The sequence below is a fragment of the Lissotriton helveticus genome, chromosome 6 (assembly GCF_964261635.1).
Source record: "Lissotriton helveticus chromosome 6, aLisHel1.1, whole genome shotgun sequence".
Taxonomy (NCBI): domain Eukaryota; kingdom Metazoa; phylum Chordata; class Amphibia; order Caudata; family Salamandridae; genus Lissotriton; species Lissotriton helveticus.
Genome location: NC_136067.1, coordinates 787,455,252 through 787,475,751, shown reverse-complemented (window position 1 = coordinate 787,475,751; position 20,500 = coordinate 787,455,252). Strand labels below are relative to the sequence as shown.

At 47.2% G+C, this 20,500-nt stretch overlaps 1 protein-coding gene across 4 annotated transcripts in view; it reads right to left on the bottom strand.

Moving 5' to 3' along the window:
* Positions 1 to 20,500, bottom strand: part of HACE1 (HECT domain and ankyrin repeat containing E3 ubiquitin protein ligase 1) — a 302,230-nt gene that overhangs the window by 208,239 nt on the left and 73,491 nt on the right. For all 4 annotated transcript variants that reach the window (XM_078648310.1, XM_078648311.1, XM_078648312.1 and 1 more), the window contains exon 10: positions 17,045 to 17,151. In XM_078648310.1, coding sequence (XP_078504436.1) covers positions 17,045 to 17,151 — 107 coding nt within the window. The remainder of the gene's footprint in view (positions 1 to 17,044; positions 17,152 to 20,500) is intronic.

The following is a 20,500-nucleotide window of genomic DNA, read 5'->3' as shown; positions in this document are numbered from 1 at the left end:
TGTGTGTGGTGTTTTCTGCACACTCACACACTGCCCCTACACATTCACACACTGCTCACCCGCACACTCCCAATGTCACCCTACATAGTCACACACTGTTTACCCTGCACACTCATTCTGCACACTCACACAATGTGCACCCTGACACACTGTCTCTGCAGTCACTCTGCACTCACTGTCACTCTGCACTCACTGTCACTCATTGTCACTCTGCACTCACTGTCACTCTGCACTCACTGTCACTCTGCACTCACTGTCACTCTGCACTCACTGTCACTCACTGTCACTCTGCACTCACTGTCACTCTGCACTCACTGTCACTCTGCACTCTACAGTCACTCGGAACTCTACAGTCACTCGGAACTCTACAGTCACTCGGAACTCTACAGTCACTCGGAACTCTACAGTCACTCGGCACTCTACAGTCACTCTGCACTCTACAGTCACTCTGCACTCTACAGTCACTCTGCACTCTACAGTCACTCTGCACTCTACAGTCACTCTGCACTCTACAGTCACTCTACAGTCACTCTGCACTCTACAGTCACTCTGCACTCTACAGTCACTCTGCACTCTACAGTCACTCTGCACTCTACAGTCACTCTGCACTCTACAGTCACTCTGCACTCACTGTCACTCTGCACTCACTGTCACTCTGCTGTCACTCTGCACTCTACTGTCACTCTGCACTCACTGTCACTCTGCACTCACTGTCACTCTACAGTCACTCTGCACTCTACAGTCACTCTGCACTCACTGTCACTCTGCACTCACTGTCACTCTGCTGTCACTCTGCACTCTACTGTCACTCTGCACTCACTGTCACTCTGCACTCACTGTCACTCTGCTGTCACTCTGCACTCTACTGTCACTCTGCACTCACTGTCACTCTGCACTCTACAGTCACTCTGCACTCACTGTCACTCTGCACTCTACAGTCACTCTGCACTCACTGTCACTCTGCTGTCACTCTGCACTCTACTGTCACTCTGCACTCACTGTCACTCTGCACTCTACAGTCACTCTGCACTCACTGTCACTCTGCACTCACTGTCACTCTGCACTCTACAGTCACTCTGCACTCACTGTCACTCTGCACTCTACAGTCACTCTGCACTCACTGTCACTCTGCTGTCACTCTGCACTCTGTCACTCTGCACTCACTGTCACTCTGCACTCTACAGTCACTCTGCACTCTACAGTCACTCTGCACTCTACAGTCACTCTGCACTCTACAGTCACTCTGCACTCTACAGTCACTCTGCACTCTACAGTCACTCTGCACTCTACAGTCACTCTGCACTCTACAGTCACTCTGCACTCTACAGTCACTCTGCACTCTACAGTCACTCTGCACTCTACAGTCACTCTGCACTCTACAGTCACTCTGCACTCTACAGTCACTCTGCACTCTACAGTCACTCTGCACTCTACAGTCACTCTGCACTCTACAGTCACTCTGCACTCTACAGTCACTCTGCACTCTACAGTCACTCTGAACTCTACAGTCACTCTGAACTCTACAGTCACTCTGCACTCTACAGTCACTCTGCACTCTACAGTCACTCTGCACTCTACAGTCACTCTGCACTCTACAGTCACTCTGCACTCTACAGTCACTCTGCACTCTACAGTCACTCTGCACTCTACAGTCACTCTGCACTCTACAGTCACTCTGCACTCTACAGTCACTCTGCACTCTACAGTCACTCTGCACTCTACAGTCACTCTGCACTCTACAGTCACTCTGCACTCTACAGTCACTCTGCACTCTACAGTCACTCTGCACTCTACAGTCACTCTGCACTCTACAGTCACTCTGAACTCTACAGTCACTCTACAGTCACTCTGAACTCTACAGTCACTCTACAGTCACTCTGCACTCTACAGTCACTCTACAGTCACTCTGCACTCTACAGTCACTCTGCACTCTACAGTCACTCTGCACTCTACAGTCACTCTGCACTCTACAGTCACTCTGCACTCTACAGTCACTCTGCACTCTACAGTCACTCTGCACTCTACAGTCACTCTGCACTCTACAGTCACTCTACAGTCACTCTGCACTCTACAGTCACTCTACAGTCACTCTGCACTCTACAGTCACTCTACAGTCACTCTGCACTCTACAGTCACTCTGAACTCACTCGGCACTCTACAGTCACTCGGCACTCTACAGTCACTCGGCACTCTACAGTCACTCGGCACTCTACAGTCACTCGGCACTCTACAGTCACTCGGCACTCTACAGTCACTCGGCACTCTACAGTCACTCGGCACTCTACAGTCACTCGGCACTCTACAGTCACTCGGCACTCTACAGTCACTCGGCACTCTACAGTCACTCGGCACTCTACAGTCACTCGGCACTCTACAGTCACTCGGCACTCTACAGTCACTCGGAACTCTACAGTCACTCGGAACTCTACAGTCACTCGGAACTCTACAGTCACTCGGAACTCTACAGTCACTCGGCACTCTACAGTCACTCGGCACTCTACAGTCACTCTGCACTCTACAGTCACTCTGCACTCTACAGTCACTCTGCACTCTACAGTCACTCTGCACTCTACAGTCACTCTGCACTCTACAGTCACTCTGCACTCTACAGTCACTCTGCACTCTACAGTCACTCTGCACTCTACAGTCACTCTGCACTCTACAGTCACTCTGCACTCTACAGTCACTCTGCACTCTACAGTCACTCTGCACTCTACAGTCACTCTGCACTCTACAGTCACTCTGCACTCTACAGTCACTCTGCACTCACTGTCACTCTGCACTCACTGTCACTCTGCACTCACTGTCACTCTGCACTCACTGTCACTCTGCACTCACTCTGCCCTCACTCTGCCCTCACTCTGCCCTCACTCTGCACTCACTCTGCACTCACAGTCACTCTGCACTCACAGTCACTCTGCACTCACAGTCACTCTGCACTCACTGTCACTCTGCACTCACTGTCACTCTGCACTCACTGTCACTCTGCACTCACTGTCACTCTGCACTCACTGTCACTCTGCACTCACTGTCACTCTGCACTCACTCTGCCCTCACTCTGCCCTCACTCTGCCCTCACTCTGCACTCACTCTGCCCTCACTCTGCCCTCACTCTGCCCTCACTCTGCACTCTGCCCTCACTCTGCACTCTGCCCTCACTGTCACTCTGCACTCACTGTCCCTCTGCTGTCACTCTGCACTCACTGTCACTCTGCACTCACTGTCACTCTGCACTCACTGTCACTCTGCACTCACTGTCACTCTGCACTCACTGTCACTCTGCACTCACTGTCACTCTGCACTCACTGTCACTCTGCTGTCACTCTGCACTCACTGTCACTCTGCACTCACTGTCACTCTGCACTCACTGTCCCTCTGCTGTCACTCTGCACTCACTGTCACTCTGCACTCACTGTCACTCTGCACTCACTGTCACTCTGCACTCACTGTCACTCTGCACTCACTGTCACTCTGCACTCACTGTCACTCTGCACTCACTCTGCACTCACTGTCACTCTGCACTCACTCTGCACTCACTGTCACTCTGCACTCACTGTCACTCTGCACTCACTCTGCACTCACTGTCACTCTGCACTCACTCTGCACTCACTCTACAGTCACTCTGCCCTCACTGCCACTCTGCCCTCACTGTCACTCTGCACTCACTCTGCCCTCACTGCCACTCTGCCCTCACTGTCACTCTGCACTCACTGTCACTCTGCCCTCACTGCCACTCTGCCCTCACTGTCACTCTGCCCTCACTGTCACTCTGCACTCACTGTCACTCTGCACTCACTGTCACTCTGCACTCACTGTCACTCTGCACTCACTGTCACTCTGCACTCACTCTGCACTCACTGTCACTCTGAACTCACTGTCACTCTGCACTCACTCTGCACTCACTGTCACTGTGCACTCACTCTGCACTCACTCTACAGTCACTCTGCCCTCACTGCCACTCTGCCCTCACTGCCACTCTGCCCTCACTGTCACTCTGCCCTCACTGTCACTCTGCCCTCACTGTCACTCTGCCCTCACTGTCACCCTGCACTCACTGTCACTCTGCACTCACTGTCACTCTGCACTCACTGTCACTCTGCACTCACTGTCACTCTGCTGTCACTGTCACTCTGCTGTCACTGTCACTCTGCTGTCACTCTGCACTCACTGTCACTCTGCTGTCACTCTGCACTCACTGTCACTCTGCTGTCACTCTGCACTCACTGTCACTCTGTCACTCTGCACTCACTGTCACTCTGCACTCACTGTCACTCTGCACTCACTCTGTACTCACTGTCACTCTGCACTCACTGTCACCCTGCACTCACTCTGCCCTCACTGTCACTCTGCCCTCACTGTCACTCTGCCCTCACTGTCACTCTGCCCTCACTGTCACTCTGCCCTCACTGTCACTCTGCCCTCACTGTCACTCTGCCCTCACTGTCACTCTGCACTCACTCTGCACTCACTGTCACTCTGCACTCACTCTGCACTCACTGTCACTCTGCACTCACTGTCACTCTGCACTCACTCTGCCCTCACTGTCACTCTGCCCTCACTGTCACTCTGCCCTCACTGTCACTCTGCACTCACTGTCACTCTGCACTCACTGTCACTCTGCACTCACTGTCACTCTGCACTCACTGTCACTCTGCACTCACTGTCACTCTGCACTCACTGTCACTCTGCACTCACTCTGCACTCACTGTCACTCTGCACTCACTCTGCACTCACTCTACAGTCACTCTGCCCTCACTGCCACTCTGCCCTCACTGTCACTCTGCACTCACTCTGCACTCACTCTACAGTCACTCTGCCCTCACTGCCACTCTGCCCTCACTGTCACTCTGCACTCACTCTGCACTCACTGTCACTCTGCACTCACTCTACAGTCACTCTGCCCTCACTGCCACTCTGCCCTCACTGTCACTCTGCACTCACTGTCACTCGGCACTCACTGTCACTCGGCACTCACTCTGCACTCACTGTCACTTTGCACTCACTGTCACTTTGCACTCACTGTCACTCTGCACTCACTCTGCACTCACTGTCACTGTGCACTCACTCTGCACTCACTCTACAGTCACTCTGCCCTCACTGCCACTCTGCCCTCACTGTCACTCTGCCCTCACTGCCACTCTGCCCTCACTGTCACTCTGCACTCACTGTCACTCTGCACTCACTGTCACTCTGCTGTCACTGTCACTCTGCTGTCACTGTCACTCTGCTGTCACTCTGCTGTCACTGTCACTCTGCTGTCACTGTCACTCTGCTGTCACTGTCACTCTGCTGTCACTCTGCACTCACTGTCACTCTGCTGTCACTCTGCACTCACTGTCACTCTGCACTCACTGTCACTCTGCACTCACTGTCACTCTGCACTCACTGTCACTCTGCACTCACTCTGCACTCACTGTCACTCTGCTGTCACTCTGCACTCACTGTCACTCTGCTGTCACTCTGCACTCACTGTCACTCTGCACTCACTGTCACTCTGCACTCACTGTCACTCTGCACTCACTGTCACTCTGCACTCACTCTGCACTCACTGTCACTCTGCACTCACTCTGCACTCACTGTCACTCTGCCCTCACTGTCACTCTGCCCTCACTGTCACTCTGCCCTCACTGTCACTCTGCACTCACTGTCACTCTGCACTCACTCTGCACTCACTGTCACTCTGCTGTCACTCTGCACTCACTGTCACTCTGCACTCACTGTCACTCTGCACTCACTGTCACTCTGCACTCACTCTGCACTCACTGTCACTCTGCACTCACTGTCACTCTGCACTCACTGTCACTCTGCACTCACTGTCACTCTGCACTCACTCTGCACTCACTGTCACTATGCACTCACTCTGCACTCACTCTACAGTCACTCTGCCCTCACTGTCACTCTGCACTCACTGTCACTCTGCCCTCACTGTCACTCTGCCCTCACTGTCACTCTGCCCTCACTGTCACTCTGCCCTCACTGTCACTCTGCCCTCACTGTCACTCTGCACTCACTGTCACTCTGCACTCACTGTCACTCTGCACTCACTGTCACTCTGCCCTCACTGTCACTCTGCCCTCACTGTCACTCTGCCCTCACTGTCACTCTGCCCTCACTGTCACTCTGCCCTCACTGTCACTCTGCACTCACTGTCACTCTGCACTCACTGTCCCTCTGCTGTCACTCTGCACTCACTGTCACTCTGCACTCACTGTCACTCTGCACTCACTGTCACTCTGCACTCACTCTGCACTCACTGTCACTCTGCACTCACTGTCACTCTGCACTCACTCTGCACTCACTCTGCAGTCACTCTGCCCTCACTGCCACTCTGCCCTCACTGTCACTCTGCCCTCACTGCCACTCTGCCCTCACTGTCACTCTGCCCTCACTGTCACTCTGCCCTCACTGTCACTCTGCCCTCACTGTCACTCTGCACTCACTGTCACTCTGCACTCACTGTCACTCTGCTGTCACTCTGCTGTCACTGTCACTGTCACTCTGCTGTCACTCTGCTGTCACTGTCACTCTGCTGTCACTGTCACTCTGCACTCACTGTCACTCTGCACTCACTGTCACTCTACTGTCACTCTGCACTCACTGTCACTCTGCACTCACTGTCACTCTGCACTCACTGTCACTCTGCACTCACTGTCACTCTGCACTCACTGTCACTCTGCACTCACTGTCACTCTGCTGTCACTCTGCACTCACTGTCACTCACTGTCACTCTGCACTCACTGTCACTCTGCACTCACTGTCACTCTGCACTCACTGTCACTCTGCACTCACGGTCACTCTGCACTCACGGTCACTCTGCACTCACGGTCACTCTGCACTCACGGTCACTCTGCACTCACGGTCACTCTGCACTCACGGTCACTCTGCACTCACGGTCACTCTGCACTCACGGTCACTCTGCACTCACTGTCACTCTGCACTCACGGTCACTCTGCACTCACTGTCACTCTGCACTCACTGTCACTCTGCACTCACTGTCACTCTGCACTCACTGTCACTCTGCACTCACTGTCACTCTGCACTCACTGTCACTCTGCACTCACTGTCACTCTGCACTCACTGTCACTCTGCACTCACTGTCACTCTGCTGTCACTGTCACTCTGCTGTCACTCTGCTGTCACTGTCACTCTGCACTCACTGTCACTCTGCTGTCACTCTGCACTCACTGTCACTCTGCTGTCACTCTGCACTCACTGTCACTCTGCTGTCACTGTCACTCTGCTGTCACTGTCACTCTGCTGTCACTCTGCACTCACTGTCACTCTGCACTCACTGTCACTCTGCACTCACTGTCACTCTGCACTCACTGTCACTCACTGTCACTCTGCACTCACTCCCTGTCACTCTGCACTCACTGTCACTCTGCACTCACTGCCACTCTGCACTCACTGCCACTCTGCACTCACTGCCACTCTGCACTCACTGCCACTCTGCACTCACTGCCACTCTGCACTCACTGCCACTCTGCACTCACTGCCACTCTGCACTCACTGCCACTCTGCACTCACTGCCACTCTGCACTCACTGCCACTCTGCACTCACTGTCACTCTGCACTCACTCTGCACTCACTGTCACTCTGCACTCACTGTCACTCTGCACTCACTGTCACTCTGCACTCACTGTCACTCTGCACTCACTGTCACTCTGCACTCACTGCCACTCTGCACTCACTGCCACTCTGCACTCACTGCCACTCTGCACTCACTGCCACTCTGCACTCACTGCCACTCTGCACTCACTGCCACTCTGCACTCACTGCCACTCTGCACTCACTGCCACTCTGCACTCACTGCCACTCTGCACTCACTGCCACTCTGCACTCACTGCCACTCTGCACTCACTGCCACTCTGCACTCACTGCCACTCTGCACTCACTGCCACTCTGCACTCACTGCCACTCTGCACTCACTGCCACTCTGCACTCACTGTCACTCTGCACTCACTGTCACTCTGCACTCACTGTCACTCTGCACTCACTGTCACTCTGCACTCAGTCTGCACTCACTGTCACTCTGCACTCAGGCTGCCCTCACTGTTACTCTGCACTCACTGTCACTCTGCCCTCACTGTCACTCTGCCCTCACTGTCACTCTGCCCTCACTGTCACTCTGCCCTCACTGTCACTTTGCACTCACTGTCACTCTGCACTCATTGTCACTCTGCACTCACTGTCACTCTGCACTCACTGTCACTGTGCTGTCACTCTGCACTCACTGTCACTCTGCACTCACTGTCACTCTGCACTCACTCTGCACTCACTCTGCACTCACTCTGCACTCACTGTCACTCTGCACTCACTGTCACTCTGCACTCAGTCTGCACTCACTGTCACTCTGCACTCAGTCTGCACTCACTGTCACTCTGCACTCACTGTCACTCTGCCCTCACTGTCACTCTGCCCTCACTGTCACTCTGCCCTCACTGTCACTCTGCACTCACTGTCACTCTGCACTCACTGCCACTCTGCACTCACTGCCACTCTGCACTCACTGCCACTCTGCACTCACTGCCACTCTGCACTCTCAATCTGCACTCTCAAACTGCACTCTCCACTCTCAATCTGCACTCTGCACTCTCAATCTGCACTCTCAAACTGCAATCTGCACTCTGCACTCTGATTCTGCACTCTCAATCTGCACTCTCAACTCTCATACTGCACTCTCATACTGCACTCTCAAACTGCACTCTCAATCTGCACTCTCAATCTGCACTCTCAATCTGCACTCTCAATCTGCACTCTCAATCTGCACTCTCAATCTGCACTCTCCACTCTCAAACTGCACTCTGCACTCTCAATCTGCACTCTCAATCTGCACTCTCAATCTGCACTCTCAATCTGCACTCTCAACTCTCATACTGCACTCTCAAACTGCACTCTCAATCTGCACTCTCAAACTGCACTCTCAAACTGCACTCTCAAACTGCACTCTCAAACTGCACTCTGCACTCTCAAACTGCACTCTGATTCTGCACTCTGATTCTGCACTCTGATTCTGCACTCTGATTCTGCACTCTGCACTGCCCGTAGTCCCATCACACGCAGGCGGCTATGGAAGCCCGAAAACAAATGGAAGCGCACTAGCTGGTAAAACAGTCCTGAGGGTTAATGCTCCTGCTGCTGAGGTATGGGTGTAGCCTGCAGGTCTCAGGGAAGAATCCAATGGACAAACCTAGTTGAGCGACTGTACATTCTCTAAGCTCCGTGTTTAATTTGCAGATCACACCCTCGTAACCGGGTAAGATGGCTCAGTTGGTTAATGTTGCTGCAATCTTTGTATATTCACGAGGCAACAGGGTTGAACGCTGGTCGAGTACATCAGTGAGTTAATGGTTCTTCAGCCAGTGTCTCCTTCTGCCCATGGTTACGAGGAGCCAAAGCAGGGGCCAGGCCCACCCAAATGTGAACTTTGGCCCACCCAATCACGGCAGAAGAGACCACGGAGAAGGCACCTGTTAAGTGCTCCATCAATCTCAACGTCAGCATGTCGAAATGTTGTTTTCACCGTCTTTAAAATTGAAAATGGGTTTTGGGGTTAGAGGTGAGAGGTGAGAGAGGAAACAAGTAACAGGGAGAGCCGAGCTCAGGCTCTGGCTTGGCTCTTAGAGCCATGCACAATCCGAGCCCTGAAAATGTTTGCTATGTAAAAACATATAACAAACATCATGTAAAATATGATACACTTTTTAAAATATTGATGAGACTGTATTTCTTTAACACAAGGAAGCTTTGACATAAATATGTGACAATACAGTGCTGCACTAACACACTTGTTATAAGTGATAATTTTTAAACATGAGCTTACAGTCATGCCTGCCACTGGCCTCACACTAGTGGCAGTGCTATTAGTGAATCAACAGGCAAAACAGTTGTCACGTGGGCCCTGATAATTAAAGAGCAACATTAGTCTATTGAATGAAGCGCAATAGGTTTTGTATAGTTGGTTTTCTAATTCATGTATCTGAATGTGAAAATATGAAGAACATCGAGTTTTGGTGAAATGAAATATTTGCCCAAGCTCACACAATTTCAGTGGAAATGCTGCAATTTATCCAGGTTTTATGTTTTCACTTTGTACAAATCAGCCGCTAAATGGCTAATTGTCTCTCCTTCTTATGTTAGTGCTTTGGTTTTTACCTTCCAGGTTTTCTAAGATTTTTATCTAGTGTGAACTCTACCTGGAGATATTGAAGCGCTTCACATGAACACCAGTTACAATGTACATGGTAACATTCATTTATTTTAGGCACTTGAGATTTGCCCAAAATCACAGGATGTTGAGCCAACACCATGACTCAAACCTAGCTTGTTCAGTTTCAAAGTTGGAAGCTCTCGCTGTGACGCCACATCCTGATGAGATTGAGGGTGGCAGGCAGAAAGTTCATAATAGTTCGGCTTATTATGGGCTCGAATTTTCCAACAAGACCTCAGGCTGAGCCAGAGCCAGGCTTCAGGCTCGAACCCGGATGAAGCTTTCAGTGCCTGTCTTCCTGTCAAGGCTCCGGTGTGGTTACAGGTACCTCCTTAACGTTGAACTGCTGTTACAATCTGCTTGGAATCCTGGTGCTGCTGGTGCTTAAGCCTAGCCTGCTGGAAATTATAAGAGATGAGCTGTTGAGCATAGGCATCCGCTGCTACTCTAAAATATCTCTCTATATGCTCGTTATGCCTGTTTGGAGGAAGATATGATGTAAAACTTGGGGTTACAGAATTGACAAAAATTGGACCCACAGTGGCCCACCCAAACAAACCCGTGGCCCATTCACATCAACACTCCTGGAGCCGGTCCTGAGCCGAAGGCTGGCAGGTCCCCTGGGTCTGGCAACCGGGCCTTTCCCTGCAAAGGCTGCAGACACCGTTTATGCGACGGCCGGACTTCATTGTGCAAGCCACTTTTGTATAAGAACTACAGGGAGCCCCCAGAATCCTCTGGTCAGACCACAAACCCCAAACACATTTTATTGAGTCCAGCAGAAAACACCGCCACTCTGCAAGCTCTGGGCAGAAGGAGGGACGAAACCAACGCATTCATTCCTTTTGTATTTTCATGTTAAGGTCCGAGCAAGTGGCTCAGGGGGAGGAAGGGCGTCAGGCTGGCTGCTCAGGGCACCAGGCCTTGCTCCTTGGTGGGCAATCATCTGTGAAACTCGGAGGCCTCTGCCATCACTTTGCGCTACACCACTGCCATGAAGCCTGCCGTGCAGGGCTGAGGTGGTGTGAATAACGCGGGATGTGCCTGAGTGCAGAAGGGTTGTAGATGTCAGCTTTCACAGCTTCGGCAGAGACTTCCTCTGGCTGAATGATTCAGCAGACAAGTAGCACTCTTTACTCACTGCCCTCTTCGAAGCGCTCGCTATTTCACCCAGAATGACTCGAAGCACCCCGTAAAGTACACACACGCCCGCTTGTAAGTATGTTAAGTTGCATGTGGCTGCTTTGAAACGGGCATCTTTTACCCAATTCGAAGCGCTCCATGGTGCATCTAGCCAGCTCGTAGGCACTCTTTATTGCATCTGTCCTGTTTCGCCGTTACAGATATGGGAGGGGGCCGTGGGCCCCCGTGTCTTGCTGTCTCAGCGCCGGATGAGTGAGGCTAATGAAGCCCTTTCCCGGCCTGGCATGCAGCAGCTGCGCGCTGAGCGCTGCTGAATGGTGAACGCGCCCGGCCATCTGGATTCACTTACGGAGGCACCCTGACAGCTCCTAATTATAATTAATGTACTTCTTTGCGCGCACACGAACGAAAAATGCCAAACATGGCCGACCAAAACGACATTTAGCCTATCACTTCAAGGCTATTAAAAAGACACCACAGCGAAGATGAATCACTGGCCAGATGACATAACACACTAAGGAATGTGTGGAATGTGTCTCGCCAAAGCCCTAGGAGAAACTTTTTTTTTCTCTTTAACATTAGGAGCTTGAAACTCCTCCCACTTTCGTGGGCGGAGGCCGAGCCCTAAAAACGCATAGTGGCAGAGGAAGGCACAAGCTAGTATTCTCCGCTGATAAGTATCAAGGCTCATGTTTCATTCACTCTTCTAAAACTGCTCTTAAGACATGAGAAAGGACAAAATAAATATAAGGGAAGCCACACACAGAGAGAAGATTGAGACGGGATGTGGTTAGAAGATAGAAATACAAGATGCAAAAGAGAGTTGGGTAACAACAAATGACTCAAGGAAGTGATGGATTATGTGAACTGTGGGACGTGAACAAAAGAGACTGATAAAGGAATGGTAGCTCAATTGATAGTAGATTTATAGGCAGTATTATGTAAAACAATAGGAGGTGGAGTTATGGGGATCTGTCAGCAATACATTACATAGTGGATGATGTTTGCATCTTACTGCACCATTTAATATGCTTTTTATGGTCAGTGTTGTTTCAATATATGACATTTTGCACAACAAATTAAATATCACTGCAAACTTTTATAGGCAACACAATATAATAAAGGTACGACAAGCTGAGAAATCTGAAAAAGGTTGAGACAATCTGTGAACATGTAACGTCCAATGATGCCAACAAATTCAATTTACACTGACATGAAACCCTTTACATGATGCAATCTTGCTACTTCAATGGGAGAAGCTTGATAAGAGTAGAATCTTCCTCGTCATTGTCAACTGGTAGAGTAAGTTTTATCCAGCTATGCTGATTTGTGCTGCATAGGAAAGTTCACTTTCAAACAGGATTCACTGATGTCTTCTCTACAATGCTGGTGGGTGCACCAGGTGACTCAGAATGCTGATGTTTTTATCTCAGAGCCTCAGAAGCAGAGTGTGACCAACTGATAGGTAAAAGTCCTAGCCAGACTTGAGAGTTGGGCAGATGAAAAGGGGATTGTTTTTAAAAGATGTACAGTATGGCTTTCGCCAGGATTCGGAACAATTGAGAAGTGTCTCAATCTCCTTTTTATTATGGACAAATATACTAAGGCAAAAAATAGCTCCATCCATATGCATTTTATAGATTGAAAGGCAGAATTTGAATCTGTGAATCGATCTAAACCAATGCTTCTGATGGAGGCTGCTGGGGTTGAAAAGCCGCTGATCACTATTTTAAAGAGGTTTCATCAAGACACTGGTTAGGGGTTCTTACGCTCCCACTGGGGTATGTACAGAGGAACTAGCCTCAGTGAAAGGGGTAAGACAGGGATGTGTATTGGCTTAGTTTTCATTTTATATCAACAGTTTGTAACAATTTTTTGTTCAAGGGGGAAAGATTTACCACAGGTGAGGAGACGTCCAGTCCCGGTTTTACTATCCAGAACGGCAAATGGCCTTCAACGTTTGTTTAACCTTTTCATGGAAAATTTAGATTTAAATAAAAGTCGACCCAAATCTTATATTATGACTTGCGGGCCTAGGCATTCTAAAATCAAAACTCATTGAATAGATAGTTTAAAAGTCAATAGAGTTCCCTGTTTTACTTACTTGGGCTTGCAATTTGCAGCCTCATTAGATTGGAAAAATCTCCCTTCTATTTGAACTTAACAAATACTGATATCTGTGGAAGCTGTTAAGAGATTTCCGGGAAGCCTTATATTTCTGATTTTAGTACTAATTGCCCCATCCTGTTAAGGCTTACAATTTGGGTCAAAAGAGAAAATGCTTCTCAAAAGCTGTGCTGATGGACTGTTTAAGGTTGGATTACGTTTTACATACGCCCTGGCTTAAATACATGAAACCGAGTTGTTTGTGGATTCGGGTGTTTCCAAACATTTTGAAAATCCAGACGACATTGATGGGAAGGTGAAATGTAAGATACTGGACAAGCTTTATAAGACCTATGAGAGTGAGCGGATGGTTAAGTTAATGGGATTCCCAGTTGAAAGAGTTTATATACCCATGGTTTACTGAAGGCCACAGAATTTTATTTATAGTCAGAAATCCTCAGTTTAGATTTTACTTAACCTAGCTTAGGTTGAATACTAAGCATTTCCTTCTATGGAATTCTGCAAGCCTGATTACTTTCTTCCCTCTGTTCTCACATTAATCTAAAATTGGATGTGGTTCAACTTTCTAAAACTGCACCCCAATAAACTGAGTTTTTATTAACTAAACCCCTCTCTAGACACATGGACTCCAACCCAATGGCCAGTCTCTTGTATTCTCCACCCACCCCAGCAGCAGTGTAGATAAGCTAGGTGTCAATATAGACACTCAGCTATCAGTGCAGACTCAAGACTCCGAAGTATCCACATCCTCCTTCCAGCAGATGAAACATCTCAGGAAAATCCTTCCCGAAATTAACCTAGAGCTGCATACTGACACTGCATTAGCTATCATTCATGCCAGGCTAGATTTCAGAAATTAACTTTATCTGAACTTGCCCAACAAGTTAATTCAGGCATTTACACTATGTTCAGAACATGGTAGCCTCACTCATTACTGGACTGAAGAGACACACATATCTTTCTATCATGAATAGAATAGTTTTCGAAGCCATCACAATTATACATCCTATTACTTGATTCCAAAGTCCAGCTATTCCTGAAAGAAACATCTCAATTGAAGCCTTCATCCTGCACCCTTGAGTCAACTGATCAATTCCTGATGTATATTCTTAAAACTAGACAAGCTAATTTTGGTGATAGGCTTTTCTTAGTGGCCGCAAAAAAAGTTAGGGAATTTTTCCTTGTCCCGTCAGGTCTCTTCATCCTTTATTGTGAAAGAAACTGAAGACTTGTTTAAACTTCGGATACTCTTTCAATGACATTTTAAATATCGGATGTGTTCTCCAACAGCCAAAACGTTTTGATGTACAAATAAAATATAACATTGTGTTGTTGCAACTTGCCAAATCAACATCTGGATGATTTCTGGATCACCACCTTGTCAATGCAGGCAAGAAACTTGCCATTCTTATGAACTGGTGCAGAAGCTAGGAAGTGGGGCTCTTGCTGCACCTATATCGTTCAGCAACTGCAAATGACTGAACCAGTGGATGCAAAATCAAGTAACGTATGGTGGTATGTGCTTGCAGTCAAATTTTCTGTTTAGAACCTAACTGGAGTGAATGTTCTACCATATTTCTAAAGCTACCTTCATCATAGCAGACTAGAAGGGTACCCAGAGACCTCTCCGAAGACTTGATGGAAAGCACCTGAACCAGTAGCCCGGTCTCCACTGGGGGTGCAGACCGCTTCTTCAGACAAGATATCCTCTAAAACATCCTAGCAAAATATCACCTTGTATATTTCTACTCTACTTCATAACCCTTAGCAGGGTCAATTTCTGGATTCGTCTGAGGCAACGTGAAATTGTATAAAAGCAAGAAAAAGAAAAGGCAATTAGCTCTTTGTCTCTAGAACTGACGAGGGATAAGATGCAGCACTGGGGCAGGATGAGCAGTCAAAATAGAACTGCCATTGAAAGTAGCAGTAACTTCTTTAAGCTCATGGTCTTTAAGGTTCTTTTGTGTTTTCCACAGCCATTAACATTGGAATGCCTCCAAATATATACACCTCAGCAAACATCTAACACAAAGGAGAAGTGATAAGTAGAGAGCAGGTAGGGAACCAGTGAGCCGTAATTTAATAAGTTGTTTCAAACACCACCCTTTGGTACTCTAAAAGTGGACAGTATTATAAGAGGACAGCTTCAGTTCAGACTTAGGAGCATCATAGTCTAAGTTTGACTCAACCAGGTCAAGGCAAGTACATCATTATAAAAACTCTTGAGTTTACTCATCCAACATCTGGCACTGAGACCAGCATGTTGAAAGGTGACAGGATCATCTAGGATAATTTCAACCAAAGAATAAGTGGGCCAAGCGGCAACCATAAAAGGTGTGTGTTTTGTGTTGGGCTTTCAACTTGGGTTGATGGCTGTGTTGATGCTTGTAACTGCATTGAGAGATTGAAGGTCTGGTCATCTGCTAACATCAGCATGAAAAGGAATGTCATTCGCCTCAGATAGGCACAATTATGAGCCAACGCAAGAGGGAACCCCTGTATTAGACACGTTATGCGGGGAACTGACATGCCTAGCTGGTATGTACACCTCTGGAAAGCAGTGAATAATACTGGTGAATTTAATTTGCGAGAGATCCATATATGAACATAGATTAGTAGAATTAGATCGAGAAGGTTCAGCCACTTATCTCAAACAGGACACGAAAAAGAGGAGAGAAATGCAAGCTGCGAAGGCATGAGCAATTGTCTCGAGCAGAATAAATAAAATTAAATGAGGCAGTCAGTAGACCTGTAAGAAACAGAGCCTTTGGTGCAACTGGGCATGGCCCCAAATTCATTAACGCTTGCTGTACAACACACAAGCCAGGATGATCAAGTGAAAGTTAAAGAGGCCTGATGAGAAATTAGATCCCAGGGTGTCTCCAAATGGGATTGCAGAAACTGATATGATTGAGCCCAGTTTGACCTGATTGGTGTGGTGGATTAGTAAGGAAATGAACTAGGTGAGGACAGTGTCCCGGACACCAGGACTTTACCAGGTTGTCAAGCAGTATTGTATGTTTCACAGCACAACATGCCACATACATTAGGATCAAGGTGCGCAACTGCCATATGTCTTGAACAGTGTGCAGTGCATGATGTTCAACATCATGCTTTCCTTCCCCAAAATTGGTGGAAACCTCACAGAAAGTCACTTAGGTTGGAAGCTAATTGTGCAGTTACTACCATTTGCAGTATCTATACAATGCAAGAAAAGTTGTGAGATGGGTCTCTAATTAGGGTTAGTGTTTGTTGATATGGGGAGTGGGAGCATGATAGTGTGTTTCAGTGTCTTAATGACCATGATTTCACCTGTTTTGAAGGATACTTAAAGTTGTACGATTCTATATGCAGGAGTAAACTTGCAGAAGAGAAAAGTAGATGGGGGTTTGATTGCAGTGTGGGTGAGGGGTGAAGCAGCTGTAACAATGTTGGTGTGGACAGATTCTACTTTGTTTATGAAGGGTGACCTAAGATTGTCATAAGCAATCCTCGCCTCTTGACAGAGAGGACACCAAGTGTGCAAGATTTTGGGATACCAGACTACCCTTTGACAGTACTTACCTCAGCAGTTTGTGACCATTTGTTGTAGCCACTTCAGCAAGGCTTGTGAGGATCTTCAGATACTGGCTTTCAGTTTGCTGTGATAAATGCTCCAATACCTGTCGCAACTACAGAAAATGAAACAAAGTTGAAATATCACAGTAAACTATAACATAATTACATGCATTTCTATGGGTAGTTATAGGTTATTTAATGCACCAATTAAACTTTTATGTACGGTTGGCAAATAGGTGAAAATACAATGTTCTCATTCTTTTTATGAAATGCTAAGCGAAGCAGAGAGATAACTTAATGATGGTCATACAGGATAAAGGGTGCTGAAAATCATTTTATCAAGCTGAAACACAAGTTCATGAACAAACTTTACTTCTCTTAAACTAAGGAACATCTTATACACTAGTTTTCATCTGACATAACATAACAAAGAATTGCATTTGAGAAAGAGTAAAAATAATTTACATCCCTCTAAGAAATATTATGGGGTGGATGAAAATTCTGCTCCATCGGCAGAGTTTGCGGTGTTTTGCCCACTCTACGTTCCGCTTGGAATACAGAATTCCAGCAAACCTCCACCAATCGCCATGTTGTGGAGCATATTCTAACACGCGGCTCGCCAACATTGAGTTGACGAGCAAGATTTTGCATCCCCAAGCGTGATTTTCAGGTGCTAGAACGCCTCCTGGTCAGATTTCTTAACATGAAATGTCGCAGCAGGTTGCGACTCTTCGCGTTGAGAAAGCTGCCTCAAGCAATCGACATATCTACTTGAGCAGAAGATAGAAGCAGCACCCTCTGACATGCCATGTGGTCCCTTTTGCAGTGATTTTACAGCAAAGACTAAGCTCCTGGTGCTAAAAATCAGTGCGAGCCTCGCACCCTGCCAAATTCCACCCGCTCTGGGAACTCATCAGAATCTCAAAGTTTTTATGTAACTCTCGGGATTCCACAGAGTGAAACTCCGCAAGTTCCCCCCACCCTAAGAAATATTACGCTAAGATATCTTCTGTAAAATGTTTATCTTCTTATTGTTCGCTTTTTGCTGATCAGAATTTAGATTCACTTATTTTCTCATTTTAAGGATTTTGGCCAGTGTGATGTCAGGATGGGCAGAGATGAAATGTGGAGGTTAAATCCCAGGACAGAAGGCCTAACAGACAGTGTTATTTTTTCACTTTCAGAAAAAATGTTTTGGGATTGTAGTAAATCAGTGCTAGGCCATGGCCTCAGTTTGAGAGGGTCCATGGAGGTGAATTCACTAAATGCAAAGTGGTAGTGCATGTGACATCACACAACACAGCCTTTGACTGTCCAAGGAAGGTAACAGAGTGATCTTACATGCTTTTTGACTCCAATATATTGAGTAAAAAAATAAAAACTTAATGAGGTGTAAAATTAATTAAAAAAAGTTAAGTGTGTGTCCAGGTACAGCTAACAGTTGCCAGGAATAGTCCTGATGTAATCAGATACACTAACAATATGTTCAGCTGCAGCCATCATATAACCGGCAATGCCATCTCTTGGCATGCAGTATCATCATAAAGCATACACAGACGTTGACACTCTGCTCCCGTTACTGTGCAATCCAGCTCCACGAGGGACCTGCTGGAGGACACGGGAATATTTGCTATAAGCAGGCTTTTTTCTCAGCTATAATTTACAAGACAGAGCAAATGCCCACGTTTAGCAAACTTGGAATCAATGTAACAAACGTAACAGGGTAAATACTCTGAGCACTGAGACTGACCAAAGTTCTTCTCCTGCTGTAGCTCTTATTTGTTTGCGTATTATCAACTCTAAATAATGGATCAGTACATAATTTTCTGTTCTTTACATATACCCCACAGGATTAGCAAGATTGAGAACCAACTACAATATCACATGTTCAGACTAGGAAGTAACTGAAGAGACTAGGAAAGAACTGAAGAGACAGTCTCAGGCTGTTGAGTGAATAAGCATCTAGAAGGCTGGCCACCAACAATGGATCCTGCAACACTGTACATATCAGGATATGTTGTGGTACAAATGTTAAAGCACTAGACAAGACATAAGCGAGGGGTTGGAATGGCACCAACTGTCAATGATTTGAGAGCAAATGTGGCCCTAGAAACAGGGCCATAATGTACTTCAAGCGAAGCTCTGTGCATTAGTAAAGAGGAAAAGATCAGAGACAGACAATATGGCGGAGGATGAACAGTTTACAACCTAGGGGAGTGGAAGAAGACTGCATTGTGAACTGAGAATGTGCTGTAACTCATCTCAAAGAACTGCTAGGATATAAACTTTGCCATGAGGACCCTGCTGCATGATGACTAGAAGCTCCCGCAGATCAAAGTGCTAATGCAGCTGTTCAGCCCAACCCATGAAACATTGCATCAAAACAGACATAATGTTTCTAAATTTCTTTCAAACAATCGCGCTATCTACATGTGGAAGCGTCCCTTTTGTGCACTGCCAGGTTACAAATGGAAACCAAAATTCATCATTTAATCAAAGAATCAAAATTTTGATTCTTTGATTAAATGATTGAATTTTGATTTACATTTGGAACCTGGCAGTGCACAAAAGGGACCCTTCCACATGTGGATAGCGCAATTGTTTGCAATAATTAATACACGTCTAGGAACAAAAGACGATACCTTGCTGCACACCAACAAACCCACTTGAATTTTACAGTACCTGAGTGAAGGACGAGTGAATCTACGGAGTGTGTGATCCAAACATAACAATAGTATACTTTCCAGTCTAAATCTCTTTCAGCGTCTCACTTGTGAGAGCATCCCTACATTCTGTGTACAAGACAATGAGGAGCGACCAAAGAGCTTAAGAAGACTCTGGGGTGAATCCCTCCAGTTTAGCAACAGGACCATTTTGCTTGTGGGAGGTCCAGTAACTTTCAACCCTGTTGGTCTACTATCAGCGGTACAATTGCTGAGGTCGTCGTGGCAATTCTGAATTGATGGGCCAAGCCAGAGAAACACTGCCTAAACTGCATTCAGGGAAATAATTTGTTGTCCCTGCCCCTTTCCAACACATCCACTAGAATTGTGCTGCTACTACATAAGAAATGTCAGACTGTCCCCACACTGATTTGAACAGAAAGGTCCTATTTCATTTTATATGAACTGCACAGAAGGGTAATATACATATTCTATTGACTAAATCTGAGTTACTAGAACTTCATCAAACTTTGAAAGTAGGCCTGGACTTTTCGGTGTTACTACAGTTTGAAAGCCAAACTCTAAAAGGAGGTACTGGGTGTTAGAACCTGGGGTAGCCTGGCCTAGGGCAAGACATATACTTCAGAGGCACAGTGTTAAGGTTGCAGACCACCCAAAAGTAAACCCACGCAATATCACACAAAAATAACGCTACACCAATAATGTGGAAAAATAAGTACTGCTTTATAAAAATAATATACTCTTTGTTTTCAAAATATACCACTTAATACATTTCAGG